At 35.1% G+C, this 16,271-nt stretch overlaps 1 protein-coding gene across 1 annotated transcript; it reads right to left on the reverse strand.

The window, feature by feature from the left end:
• Nucleotides 1–4,032: 4,032 nt before the first annotated feature.
• On the reverse strand, nt 4,033–4,509 carry LOC127095958 (uncharacterized). Its single transcript, XM_051034595.1, has one exon. It carries the CDS (start codon nt 4,507–4,509, stop codon nt 4,033–4,035), a length of 477 nt encoding a protein of 158 aa, XP_050890552.1.
• Between the last annotated feature and the right edge of the window lie 11,762 nt (nt 4,510–16,271).

Below are 16,271 nucleotides of genomic sequence, written 5' to 3' on the forward strand. Positions count from 1 at the left end.
GAATAAGAGTTAGTCAAGTGTTATTCAAATGTTAGTGAAGAATTTTGATTTTGTTAAGTCATTCTTTGGAGAATACTCAACCATTCATTCACAAGTATGGATCCTTGAACCAAGACATCATCCATGACAAGGGATCCAACTTGGATAATTTAACAAGTATGTCACTATCTCTCATGAAAGGAAAATAGGTCAAGTCTCCACACGATGCCATGAAGAATGGGAGACTTACAATCTCACTTACTATAATGCTATGCCTTCTTGATTAAATTTAGCTCTATGTTAAGTAATCGTAATTGGACTTATGTAGAAGTCACAACTATCTGAGGTTGGACAATAAAAATAAAGGTGTTAATTCATGTTTGAGATTTGGTACAAAGAACCAAACTCCTAAACATACCACACACTAAAAGTAATGGGGGAAGGACCTATCTCAGTCTGGCTCATGTTGATTCATCTGATACAAGGTCATTGATGAATCAACTAGCATTAGACATGAAGAGATTCCATTGGTCAATGATGGATTGAGGAAGAATAAGTATGAATATGAAGAGGGAAGGGGAATAAGAAACACAAATTGATCATGAGAGGAATTTCATTTGATCAATACCATCCATCCATTTTGGGAGATGAAATGTACATTCATCAATCCCCTAAATCCAATGGTTTTAATCAAACAAAATTCAAATCAACCATGACCAAGGCCCAAACAGAAAGTCAAACATCCCAAGACCATAAAAATGGCTCAACATAATTTTCAAGCATTTATTCAATTAAAAATCAATTTAAAAATGAATTAAAATGCATTTTAATTTGGTCAAAACCTCAAATTCCTTTAAAACATCAAATAACTAACCAAGGGATTTATCCTAGGTCAAACAAGGTCAAAGGACCTTAGACAAAAAATTTCATGATTTTTGGAAAGTCATAAGTATTTTTAAGCAATTAAAAATATGCACAAAAACATTTAATTCATGAAAAATATCAAAATTAATCCAAAAAAATAATTTTATTTCGAAATACGGAAGAGAAAAATACTTAAAGACTTTTGGCGAAAGTACTGTATTTTTTTGATTAAAATTGAAATTATTATGAATTAAACAAAATAAGTGGATTAAACAAAAATTAAAAAATTAAAAAGAAATTCAAAAAAATAAGGGCCATCAGATCTCTAACATTAATTATTGTGGCAGATGTGATGGCCAACACGCGCTATCCACCAAACACCCTAGTCAACGTGCATGTAGAAATGGTAATCAGAATGGATGATCAGGATTAAAACATTTCAAACAGATCAAATGGTTGGAGACACGCCACCACATCACCGGAGCCCTAGCTATGGTTGTCTTATCTGGTGGACCTCACCAGACTGATCCATCCTCAACCAAACAAAAAATGAAAAACAAAGATACTATTTCAAAGGAAAAATGCTCAGGAGCTCGAATCTAATCTCAAATTTGTCAAATTCCAAGTATATTAAAAGATACGAGGATTTGAAAGTTGAGGAGCATGAACTGAGTTGCTTCGATTTGACCTCAAAGAAACTCAATCTTGTTGCCTATATTGGTAGGACTCCAGCCAACCAATAATCAAGCAAAATAGTTGAAAATGAGGGAGAATCGAAGAAGAGAAGTTTGAGAAAAATCACCTTCGGGTAGATTCAATTTGGTTTGATCTTGCTTCCAATTTGCCTTGACTCAACTCGAATTGCTTGCAGGAAGTGAAATGGATCAATGAAAGGCTTGAATTCTTGGAGTTTCAATCCTAAAACAGAAGGAGAATTGAAACTCGATTTCAAGTGAAATCTTCAAGTTTATCCTTTAATGGAGGTTAGGGAGGCAATGGTTCATAGCTTGGGAAAGAGGGATCCCCATTATGATCATAATGGTCATGTATTTATAGGGTTTTGCATTGCTTTTCACACACTTGAATTTTTTTCCAAAATTGGAAATGTTGGTGCATGCTTGCATGGGCGTGTGATAGGCCCATGAGATGATTGAAAAAGGTCCACATATGAGCATGAATCATGCTGAAAGCTTAACATGAGGCCATGTAATTGTACTTGAGAAATGATTATGTGATTCATCCAAATGGGACCATGAAAAGTAACCATTCGTAAGTTCCTTAAATCTTGTCCAAATGAAGTGGTCTTAGACTTTTTGGAAATGTGACATCAAGGGGAACAACTTTGATGTTGAACATGTTTCCATTTGGAGCTTGTATCATGATGAATTTTGAGGTGGAAGTTTTAGAAATCAAACATGATTGAAAATTTTCTGAGTCCCAAGTCAAATGACCACTTCTTCCACCTTTGGAAAATTGCTTGTTCAATTGTAATGGCCCAAAATGACCTATAATGTTTCCTCTTGGAAAATGCCCTTTCAAGTATGTTTTAACATTTTTAAAAGAATCAAAGTTATATAACACATCTTGAAATTGATCATGAAACTTGGATGTCCTTCATATCATAAAAATTGAGCAAGTTATGGTCCTTGGGAGTTGACCTTCTAACTAGGGCACAAACAAAATGACCTGTAATCTTTCACCATAAAAAATGAATTTCCAAGAAAAAATAGCTCTTTATGAGATCATGAAAGTTGTTTGGAATGTCATAATGAGTAACTTTTCTCTTGTAATTATTTTCATATGACAAACATTGTAGAAGATAGACTCTGGGGAACCCTAGTTTTGACAAGTTATCTTTCTCTGGTCAACATCCTTGAAATAACTTACAAACTTGAAGTTATGTTGATCTTTGGAAGTCTTGGAGTATCATATATGCATAATATGATGTAGAGTGAATTATACCTTTATATTTTTAACAATTGTTGAAGAAGCCTGTTGAGGAAGTCACACAAGATTCCTAGATGAATTAGGGTTTCCAAGGCAAACAAGCTTCAAACTCTTGATGAATTCTTGATCAAATTGACAAATGTAGAACATGGGGATCCATATATGATGTTTATAATAAATATGAATCAATGTTGGATTGATTTCTTTGCATTGAGGGCCTCCAACCCTAGTTGTGAACTTGGTTAGGGATAGGTGGACACACACACATACCTACAAAGAAACAAAGACATACATAAACATATTTTTGGTATTTTTGTTAGTAAACAAAAGAAAATAAAGTATAATACAATCAAATGTGCTTGGTGATCTCTCGCAATCCAAACCCAATGAATGAGGGGTAAGGAGGATGCCAAGGTGTGATCCCAAAGCCAATGCAAATGATGAGATTTCATGAGGGATCTTAGGGTCAAAATTGGGGTCTTACAGTAACCAGCCAAACCTATAAATTTTTTGATATCGATAACAGACTTCATAGTTTCCCATTGTAACACATCATTAACCTTCGACAGATCAACAACAATACCTCTGCTAGAAATTACATGACATAAGAAACTCAGTTCCTTCATCCATAACTCACTCTTTGATAACTTTGCATATAGATTCCTATCCTTTAAGGTTTGCAATACAATTCTCATATGTTCTACATGATCATCATCTAACATTTAAATATATCATAATAGCGTCGATGAATATAACCACAAACCAATATAGATACAGATTGAATATTTGATTCATGTACTTCATGAACACTCCAGGCGCGTTAGATACCCCAACTGACATCACATAATACTCATAATAATAGTACCTCGTTCTAAAAGCAGTCTTTGAAATATCTTATAGTTTCACTCAAATCTGATGATATCCTGACCTCAGATCAATCCTGCTGTAAACAAAAGTTCCAACCAACTGGTCCATCAAATGATCAATCGTAAAAAGTGGATACTTGTTCTTGATAGTCACTTTATTCAGTTGTCTATAATCAACACACAACCTCATGCTACCATCCTTTTTCATAACTAATAGCAACGACGCTCCCCACAATGAAACACTTGGTCATACAAACTTATTATCAAGCAACTCTTCCAACTACTTCTTCAGCTCACTCAGCTCTGAAGCGAACATCCTATAAGGAGCCATCGATAAATGACTAGAACCAGTTACTAAGTCTATCGAAAACTACACCTAGTGCTCTGGCGGTAAATCAATGATATCATATGGAAACACTTTGAAAGAATCACACACAAGTGGCACCTCTCCCATCACAACTTTATTATCGATTCCCAAAGCAACAAACATAGCACACACTTGCACCTCCTCTTTAAAAAATTCTCTTACTTTCTTAGCATATATAAACATCAACTCCATATCACCTCCCATCTCTGGAAACATCACGGTCATGGAAACACACTTGATAAGAACACGGTTAAACTCCAACCACTTTATTCCAAGGATAACATCAAGCTGACTCAACTGTAGATAAACTAAGTCCATCACAAAACTCTTACCATAAATAGTTAGAGGAAACTTCAAACAAACCAATGAAGTAGTTACTGGACCATTGGTTGAGGTATCAATAACCATACTTCCAACCATATAAGACAACTTTAAATCCAACCTCTTAGCACAATCAAGTGAAATAAAAGAATATGTTGCACCCATGTCAATAATAGCAATTAGAGGGATACTATTGATAAAATGCGTACCTCGAATCAACTTGTCAGCCTAGTAGCCTCTATCCCTGACAATGTAGAAACTTTACCCCCAGACTGGGCCTTCTTCAGTTTCTGGAAATTAGTACTGATATGGCCTTGCTCCCCACAATTTTAGAAAGTCACAACATTACCCTTACAATCAGCAATGGGATGCTCTGTCTTCCCACACTTGTAACACTTCTTCTTAGCACTCGTGCACTCATTGGCATGATGACCTATCACACCACACCTATAACACTGGACCGAAGCAGATGATCATCCCCCACTTGGTTTCTTCTTAAATCTAGCTTTATGTTTCCCCTTGTCAGCAGTAGTCACATACGGTTTTCCTTGAAACTAACCATTCCCTTTATTTTCACTAATACCCTTGTAGTGAATAGATTTTTCACTTATTCGCAAGTATAGAAAAATGATAGATCTCCTGGTAACCAACAACCTGTTTGATCTCGAGATGCAACCCTCTCTCAAACTTGACGCATTTCGAACCTTCAACAGCAACACTATCATAATGTAGACAAAATTTCACATTAACTCAAACTACTTTGATTGTTGCAGAGTAGTTACATGCTAGATGTTGTTTGAGGAAACTTGACGCATTTCAAACCTTGCATTATACATACCTATCATATACTAGGGAACAATTATCATGCAAAAAACCTAGTCAGATAGACTGAACTGCTCAGATACCGCTATATAACACCCTAAACTCCAAAACTGATAAATAAAGAATTACTCGACAATTTAAGGTGTTACCAATGACAATCCTTCAAAAACACATAGATATTTTGAAAACACACAGCGGAAAAGTTAACAACATACAACATATGTCATCGCATGCTCACCTTTACTTAGGGTATCATTGCAGTTGAATCATATTAAACATGGTAATAAAACATATTAACTTCAATTTGAATCTTATATGGATTCATATTTCACAAAATAACTCAACAAGAAATTCAATATCCAACTCTCAACAACTTTAAAAACATCTCAATATAACAACTATTAAATTTTAATAAAATAAGCATATTGACATCAACAAAATAACGAAAACATCGTTCGCCTCAATGTTACAGAATCAAAGCATGATGACTAATAATAAAAACGATAACTAATGAAAATATCTCCAAGATCTATTTCCCACTCACACCAACAACTTCTAATCCTGATTATCTGCAAGATGTCCATGATGGACAACATCAAAGCAAAGGGGGTGAGAATTCACATCAATAAATTCATGGTATAAACTGCAAGATAGAATTCAAACATCCACACATTCAACAACAATCAAACAATATCATTCTTACACCTAATCCATCAACATACACAACAATCACATATTCATCATTTATTATGCAATGAGACTCTCAGCTTTAATTAGACTCATATGAATGTGGTACCATATCATCATCAATTGGTTCACATATGATCCGGGTTCACCCTGCTCGAACTCTGAATCCACCCTGCTCAGATTTAGAACAAGTTACCAACCCACCCTGCTCAGATTTCAACTTTCCTCTTTCATCAACAACAACGACATAATGAATGCATGTCACAACACATCAATGCAACACAAACATAATATTTAAAGTCCCCTCCCGATAATAAACAAAACATATATTGACCCAACAATAATAGTTATCTTCCTGAACTATTATCCCACAATAACAAAATCATAATTTAACATGTAATTCATGCCCATACATCAACATATCATCTTCACAATTCACATAATTCATCATAACATCATAATCATGTATACACATCTTTATCATTAATCAACTGATTCATATATTCGATTAAGTTCATGTTTAATAATTAAGTCATATCAACCGTCACTTAAAATAGTAGCTAACAAGACATAACAGTGCCCAAAACATCCACAAAAGTCAAAAAATTGAAATCTACACTTTAACATCATCAAAACAAGCATATGCGTTCATTGCAGACCCATGGTGGGTTACCCGTCACAGTAGTGACGCCCATCACCAACCCAAAACATCCAGACCGTCATTCAACTGACGACCTTATTGAAACACAAGCATGAGAAGTATTATGGGTTACCCGTCACGGTATTGACGCCCATCAACACCCTGGAATTTGCAAAATTCGCTTCTGCTAAGGGAGTTCACTGCAGAACTCCATTTTCCTCATCCCAGTCATACCAATCCGATCCAAAATAACACATACATGTTATAACACATCCAAAATATATTAATTCAATAGTTTTAACACATATAATCTCTTAATCCCATATTATCATGTTTATACCAAAAGCTTCAAAATAACAATAATTGTGAACATTCATCCACAACTAAAAAACATAGTTTCATACATATCACAATGCACGAAATTAACATCAATAATAACATAAACATCAATTCAATCATTATAAAATCATAACTTTATGAAAACCCAAATAATCCTAATGGAGGTTAAGGACTTCTCAATTATACCCTTCAAGCATATATCCATTATTTAATCAATTCTCCCCCTTACTTGGTTTTCCTAGCAGCGGTGAAAATTCTAGTTTTAGTTGTTCTTCCCTTCTCTCCAAAGATATAACCTTCTATCTCCCTTGTGCCTCTAATCTCTTTTTCATGTACTGATAAAATCCCCTCAACCTGGGTTATCTCTTAACCTTATATGATTAGGGTAATCTAATTAAAATTATAATTCTCCCCTACTAAGAACTACTCTTACTCCTTCCTCCCTTCTATTTCTCTTAATTTATAATTTAAACCCAAACTCTCTAAATTCTTATTTTAATTAAATAAACTCATTTAAAATAATATTATTTTAATTTTGAAAATAATTTCAATTGTTCTAAATAGACCCTACTAACCTCAACATACTCTATACACCCCCAACTGAAGGCCACATACTCCCATCCCCCAAATCAATTCAATTATTTAACATAATAATCAAATTAAAACACAAATAATTCAATTAAAATAATAATTCATAAATAGGGGTGTTACAACACTCATTCGACCAATCGATAATGCGTTAATTGGTTTTGACGGTTGTTGTTAAATTCCTCTTGTCAACTCCTTCACCCCAACTCTTTGACTCATAAGCAATATCATTGTTGCATGACCTAATGCTTTATTTGTCTTACTTTAATAAATCACTTCCATATCATCACCAATCATCCGCCCCATATTCACATGATGCTTTATGAGAAGATAATAGATTGTTCAATTATTAACTCAGATCCACTCGTGTTGGTATCTAAGTTGTTGTGGTAGAATGAGGTTCAAGCTCTTGGAACAGGTGCCAAATCTCTCACCATAATTTTTACTGGCACCTATATTTGATTTCTTCTGTCTATGAAACCATTAAATCTTTTTCCCTGAAGAGCTAGAGGTTCCAACATCTCAAAATAAGGCCACCCTCATCACGATGCTCCTTTTACTTTAAAAAACCCGCATTGTGAATCCCGAAACTTAACCATTAATACTTTGTCCACAATGTTCCAATAGAAATTTACCACCTTTCCTCTTAGCCACGCTAAAAACTCGGGAGCATCATTAGTGGTGCGATAAGAATTTACATAAAACTCTTTCACTAACTTAGCATAGACGACTTGGATAGCTGTTGAAAAAATTTAGCTTATGCTTTTTTCAGAATATTTTAAATATCAGTGAACTCTTCTTTCCCTAGATTGAAGGCTCTCTCTTCAATAGTATTTCTCTTAGAGAGAGTCTCAAACCTAAGTTGGTGAGATAGAGAGGAAAATCGTGATGAATCTAAATTAGCACATGAAGAAGTCATAATTTCTCTTTCAATGCGAGAAATTTGAGCCATTGACGATGGATGATTTAATGAAGGGATTTATGTAGAGAGATGAGTGAACAGAAAGATGAAGAACACAACTGCATAATTAAAAAAAACTCAAGGATGCGTACGACCATAGAAGTGGAAAAATCTATTTATAGAGTCGATGTAAGGCGAGACGCGTCTGGGGACACGACTAAAGCGCGTATGAGAAGAATAGAAAAATTCCTAAAAATGACTCACAAGTTCAAGACGTGTCTCAGGATGTATATCATAAACATTACCGTTATGGACGTATCTCAGAATTCACATAGAGATTTTAACCATCACATACACGTCTCACGTTGCATTAGTAGAAGGAAAGAAAATGCCCATTAGAGACGTGTCTCAGCACACGTCTAGATAGCTGATAATGAAAATGGCCATTAGGGATGTGTGATGATGAGCTATCAATGCATGTCATTTAGCAAGAAAAACCTTCAAATTTTGTCAAGAATTGAGCAAGTTAGAAGCATTTAAGTGAAAAGTTGAAAATAAACACTTTTGGGTGAAGAAAGGGACTTAGTGAGAAAATTGGTGAAAAAGGATCAGAAACATGCTAAAGCCCCTTGATTTTACGCGCTCATAACACGTCCACTTTTTCTATAACGCGCCCACGCAGAAAAGCAACGTGCTCGCATTGAAGTAATGATTGTGCAACACACCCGTGTTAATAAGTGGCATGCTCGTGTTGTGTTTGTTCGACTAACATGTTTTTTAGAAGCTTTGCAAGGAAAAGAGAGAAAGAAAAATGGGGTTCGACTACCAAGACCAAAAAGTGACGTTTAGAGCGATTTTGAGAGCTTTTTGAGGCCATTGAAGCCATTAGAGAGGTTCTTATTTAGTGATTCTTTATGATTTTCACATATGTTATTGGTATTGATTAATTTTAGCATGGGTAGCTAGATTTCTCTAGATTAGTTGAAATTTGATGATGAACTTATTTTTGCTTGATTGAGACATATGATCATATGATGTTAATGTTATAGTTTTGACTTATATTTATTATTCAGTTAATGATTGTGTGCATTGCTTTTTGATTGTTGCGACATTCAAATCAATATTTATAAGTAGTGACAACTGACCCTAAGGCTATTTATCTGAACTACTTTAAATGTTGAAATCTATAAATGGCTAGGGATAATATGATTAAGAATCGCGACTTAGGGATTAACACGCTCTGTTTCCTAATCTGATAGGAAAATTGTCCTGATGGATCAGGGAGTTAAAGTCTAGACTAGTTAGCTACACGCCAAGGGACTAGGGGTAGTGGTAGAGTTAGTCTGTCATGTAACTCTATAGTCAGTGCATGTTTGTTATTGCATATTTCATCAATCAAGTAGAAATAGGGGATTCTGATAATGCGACTTGACTAATTTTCGCATCATCATCATAAAACTATTTTCTAGTGTTTTGTTGACAAAAACAAGCTTAACAACCCCCTAATTATTGTTATAATCACATCATGCAATGTACCTTGTTTTAACTTTGCAATCTATGTAGAGACGAATTTATTTTTATTACTTTGATAACAATAACACTAGTACACTTGCTAGTAAAATTGTCATCAAGTTTTTAGCGTTGTTGTCGGGGATTGTTGATATTTTCAATAAGGCATAATGTGCGACTTGTTTGATTTTGTTTAATTATAATTCTGTTAATTTTAATTTTTATTATGTTATGCATTGAATCGTGCTACTAAGGTATTATTTTTTGTGTTTATGCAAATTTTAGATTCAATGATCCGCGGTTGGATTTAGAGATCAAGAGAACTGCCAAAGTAATCCATAAAGCGAAGATCAAAATGTTGTTAGGAGAACAAGAGAAAAAAGAGGAAGCTGAAATGGAAGATCCACGACATCATACATTTGGTGATTACTACAGGCATACTGACGTTAATCAAATCTCACAGAGATTCCAATTGGTGAATCCATTGACATTTGATATAAAAAATTATGTGTTGCAGCTTGAGACATAATACTTTTGATGATTAAGCCATTTGTGATCCTTGGAAACATCTTGCAAAGTTCTATGAGACAAGCTCCATGTGCAAACCAACAGGAGATATCACTGATGATCAGGTGAAATTGCATTTGTTCGAATTTTTCCTGATCGGTAGAGCTAAAGTTTGGTTGCAATGTATTCCCAACAGGATGATACAAACATGGAAAGAATGCAAATAAAAGTCCTATAAAGATACTATTTGAACGCACAGTTTATCGAAAGAAAAGTTGCAATTACGAATTTTAGCTAAGATGATAGTGAGTCCTAGTCAGATTGTTGGGAGAGATTTAAGTTATTACTCAAAAAGTGCCTGAATCACAAATTAAGTTTAATAGATCAATTGTCATACTTTATGAGAGGGTTGAAAACCTCCACCAAAATTCTTATTGATGCTTCAACTGGAGGTACTATGAGATAAAAACTGATGAAGAAGTGAAGACACTCATTGAAAATATGTGTCAGAATAAATACCGCTCAAATGAGCAAGCTGTGAAAGGAATATATGTGTTAGCTGTAGACACACAAAATGCTCTACTCACCCAAATGATAACTCTCACAAAACAGCTAACTACTTCTCAGTTGACTCATGGAAATGTGAGTCAAGTTCAGACCTTAAAGTGTGATTTATGTGTGGGCAAGCATTCCAATGGTAATTGTGTTCCTAATATATGGAGGTATGGAAGTTTAGTATGCTAACTTCCAAAGGAATAATTCATACTCTAATACATACAATCCAGGTTGGAAGGATCACCCAAACGTTAAGTGCAACAACAATATCCAAAATCTGAATCCTACTCAAGGTGCTCAGCAAGAAACTGTAGAGCCACAATAAAACCCCTCAATCTTAGAAGAAATTCTTAAGTGATTCATGCTTACCACTCAAGAGAGTTTTCAAAAGATAAGCCAGGTACAAGAAGAGATGATACAAAGTCAACTAAATACAAATAAGAACACTGAGGCTTCCATAAAAAATTTAGAGGCACAAATTAGTCAGTTGTCGAAGCAAATAACAGTTTAGGAAAAATTCACGAAGGGGATTCAACGATAATACTATAGATAACCCAAAGAATGAAAACTATAGTGCTATTGGGTCAAGGAATAGAGTGGTAGAGACACCCATAATAGTTACTGATGAGAATAAGGAAAGTGAGGAGAAGGAAGTTAGTGAATATGACAGAAAAAAGGGAGAAAACTATTGAGAAAGAGAGAAATGATGAGATTAAAGGTTGGTGTTTTCACCAATTTATAGATAAAAACTCACCATGGAGGATAACTAAGAAACAAATTCTCACTGAGCCTAACCTTGTTCTTCCTGATTACATAAAGGTGCCTTACCCTTTTTTGAAATAAAAACCCAAAAATAAGGATGAAAAAAAGGAGCAGTTCAAATTTTTTTAAGGAGATGCTAAGAAAGATTCAAATCAACATCCCCTTCTATGAAGCGACATACCAAATTCAGGTATATGCTAAGTTTATGAAAGAACTAATCTTTGGAAAACAATGTTTGTAAGATGATGAAAATGTTGTGTTGGTTGAGGAGTGTGGTATGCTAATCCAAATGAAGCTTCCACCTAAACTTACTGACCTTGATATGTCTACTCATATGACTCTCACACTGGTTGACCGTTCAGTAACGCGTCCATATGGAATTTTGGAGGATATATTGGTTGAGGTGGGTAACCTTATTTTTGCGACAGACTTTGTCATTTTGGACATGCCTGAAGATGCTGAAACTCCATTAATTCTAGGGAGACCATTCTTGGAAATAGGAAGAGCTTTGATTGATGTAGAGTTAGGGGATTTAACATTGAGTTTCAATAAAGAACAAGTGATCTTGAATGTGTTTGAAGCCATAAAGCATTCTAAATACTACAATGTGAGCAAACTATTGAAATCACTTAGGAAGCGGACACTGGAAAAATAAAAATTAAGAGTGGGATAAAGGGTCTGATGGCGGAAGTCTAAAATAAAAGGGATGTTATGTGTGTTTAGATGTAAGGAAATCGGGCCTTACATAATTCATAAAATCTATGAAGATAGAAATGTTATAGTGAAAAACCCTGGAAACTCAAAGGTGTTCATTGTTAAGAGCAAGGAGCTTACGACATTTCCAATTACTGACAAAGCATCAGAGATGGAGTTTTAGATGTTCGCAGAGCCTTAGGCTCTAGTGTTAGGCACATGACCTTAAAAAAGCATTGAATGAGACGTAACCCACAATTTGATAACATTTTAAATTTAATTTTTCAGACCAGTTAGTTTTAAATTGCTAAGTGAATCGCATTTTATTGTGTTGGTATTTTTTATGTTGCTTGTGTAGAACCATAAAAAAGACAATGGAGGTAGCATGTAGCAAGAGGAAAGTAAGAGAAATAAAAATAAAAAAATTAAGTGCAAAAAAGAGAGTTTTCCCTTGGAAAAAACGCGGTTGCACTACGTGCCAATGCAGGCGCGTTGTTTGCTAACACGAGCATGTTACCTACTAACACATGCACATTGAAGGATATGACCATTGGGGATTTTGAGTGTTGGCTTTTGATCGTTGGATTAATGAATTTGGCCCTACAGTTGGCTAATGAGGGCGCGTCGAACGCGAAATTGGCCTATATAAGTGCCTTTTCAGAAATTATGTTTTCATTCCAATCCTAATTTTCTCATCTTCTCACAAAGTATTCTCATCCTCTTCCAAAAATTCTTTTTTTTTTCACTCTTGTGTTTGCAGAAATCGTATCTCTGGCCAATCCACATTATCTACTCCTCATGCAACCTCATATGCTCCATCCTACCCCTCATATTTGTTTTTGAATGAATCGAGCGCAAAAAAGTCCTGCAAATAAAAAAGTACATAGTTATGAGGGAGCATGCCTTTGATCTAGAGCATATCTCTTGATTTGAAGATTTACGCGTCATGCTGGAGACAAGAGGGTGGATATATCTCAATAATTTAATTAAGGAGACAAAGAAAACCATTGGGTTCAATTTATGCCATTCAATAATCTTATGAGTACATGTCATATGTTCGAGGTAAAAGTATAGATTTTTCTCCTAAATCTATTAATTCTCTTCTCATCTCAAAGCACCTCCAAGTTGTAGCATTCAAAATATTAGGAAGGTGCATTTATATGATAAGACGAGCCAGTTGATGTTTGTGGAGTTTTGTCATCCTGGGGCGGAGTGGGTAATTCCTCATGATAGATTTATTAAGCTGAAGGTTAGAGACATGCTCCTGATACCTAAGGCTTGGAATTCATTTTTAATCCAAACCTTAGAGGAAATTTCAACTCAATATGAGTTGACGATGAGAAGGTGCCAGGATCTCATGGCTATCTTTCATGAGCAGCCTATTAATATGGGAATGCTCATTACAAGGAACATCAAATGTATGGCTAACTTCTTCTAAAGAACTAGGGGGAACTTTTGTGTTATTAACAAATAGTGCTGGTTGAAAGGAGTCCAGGTGCACCCAGAAGATATGATGATCAACCCTATGCTTCCAATCACAACAAGTTCCATTTATAATACCTCCACCCACCTCATCCATCCAGAGGCCAAGAGGAGCAAGGATAGGACCTTGTCTACCATCATGAGATGCAACAATAACCGCTAAAGTAATCCATCATTATCAGCAGCTTCCTGGGAAAATGCAATTTTTGGAAGAGTTTGCCTTGGACATGACGAATTGGGAAACTGAAGTGGAGACCTAGCCTATTATAAGCCCATGACTTGAAAGATAGAAATATTTTCACCCTCTTTAGAGTAGATAGACGAATTATAATGATGGTATATGCTAATCACTAAGTTTAGGGTTGCTCTTGGAAGTTAGTAACATTTAAGTTTTGGTTTGGGGGTACTAGAGAATTTGGTCGAAGAAAAGATAAAGTAAGAAAAATAAGATGCCAAAACACGACATATTCAAAAAAATAAATTGATGATAAAGAAAAGAAAAAAGACCACAAATTTGAAAAATCTCTAGTACCTAATGAAAGAAAGAGTGAAATGAAAAGGAGAAGGAAAAGGAAGGAAAAAAAGGTACCTAACTCCAAGGTTTAAGCTAAATATCCAAAAATTGTCCTACCCTAATATAAGCCACATTACAATCGAAAAAGTCCTCAAATGTGTGTGTTTAAAGATGATCTGACTGGTTCTAAAGATAACTTACAAATTCACTGAGTTTTGCTCTTGTATGTTGATTCAGTGAACACCCTTTCAATTGAGTGCATGATGGTGAGTAGAGAGAAATGTTAACTAGGAGTGCTAGAATAATCGATCAAATTTTATTAACACAAAGTAGGAAACAAAGGTCTCAGTCAACAAAAGCAAGTGACATTCATCTGGTAAGGTTTGTAATTTATTGAAGACAAGCAATACTTCAAGTTTGAGGTTGTGATGATGGGCCATCAGTGCACATCATTTAGCAAGAAAAATATTCTAATTCTAACAAGAATTGAGAAAGTTAGAAGCATTTAAGTGATAAAGCTGAAAAAATTGCTTTTTGGTGAAGAAAGGGACTTAGTGAGAAAATTGGTGAAAAAAGGATAAAAAACACGCTGAAGCCCCCTGGATTTTACGCTCTCATAACGCGCTCAAATTTCCTCTAACACTCCTATGCAGAAAAGCAACGCATTCGCGTTGAAGTAATGATTGCATAATATGCTCACTTTGATAAGTGGCATGCCCACATTGTGTTTGTTCCTGTGACACATTTTTAGCAGCTTTATAAGGGAGAGAGAGAGAGAGAGAGAGAGAGAGAGAGAGAGAGAGAGAGAGAGGTTGGAATATAAAAAAAAGTGATGTTTAAAGTGATTTTGAGAGCTTTTGGAGGCCATTGAAGCCATTGTATAACTTCTTCTTCAGGTATTTTTTATGATCTTTGCATCTACGCTATTGGTATTGATTAATTTTAGCACGAGTAGCTAGATTTCTCTAGGTTAGGTCAAATTTGATGATGAACCTACTTTTGCTTGATTGGGACATTTATCCGATGATGATATTTTTATTACTTTAACTTAATGTTATTATTCAGTTAATGATTGTGTGCATTGCTTATTGATAAGTAGTGACTAGTGGTCTTAAGGATATTTATCTGAACTACTTTAACTATTGAATTCGCTAATTGGCTAGGGATAATACAATTAGGAACTGTGACTTAGGGATTATTGCACTTTGTTGCTTAATCGACATGACAATTGGCTTAAGGGATCAGGGAGTTGACGCCTACATAATGACCTACACACCAAGGGATTGGATATAATGGTAACGTTAGTTTGTCGTGTAACTTTGTAGTCAGCGCATGTATGTTAATGCGCGTTCCATCAATCAAGTAGAAATAAGGGATTCTGATAATGCGACTTGATTACTTTTCTCATCATCATTATAAATATTTTTTCTTGTGTTTTCGACCAAAAAAGGCTTACCCCCCCCCCCCCCCAATTACTTCGATGACAACACTAGTACACTTGTTAGTAAAATTATCATTAATGCGTCTCGGCATATGTTTGGGTAAAGAAATCCTAAACATCCTAAGATGCGCATCATTACGCGTTTGGGTTGAACGTGCCCAAAAATATTATTTCATCGCATTTCTTGACTTTAAAACTCTAAACCTTAAAATAACATTATTAAATGAACTATAACTTTTAAATTACCTTTGTTGGGTTACCTCCCAAGCAACGATTTTTAACGTCCATTGCTCAATGTGACACTGTCTACATTGGGGTAAATTTCACTTCTTCAATTAGTCTAATTTCTCTTCCCCCATAGTAGGGTTTAAGCCGTTTTCCATTTACCTTGAACGTCTCTCCAATGGTCTCTTTTCGTAGCTCAAATTCCCCATGAGGAAAGAATTTGAACACCATGCAGAGCTCATACCATCTCGACTTTAACTTC

Source organism: Lathyrus oleraceus, chromosome 6, assembly GCF_024323335.1.
Source record: "Lathyrus oleraceus cultivar Zhongwan6 chromosome 6, CAAS_Psat_ZW6_1.0, whole genome shotgun sequence".
Classification (NCBI taxonomy): Eukaryota; Viridiplantae; Streptophyta; class Magnoliopsida; order Fabales; family Fabaceae; genus Lathyrus; species Lathyrus oleraceus.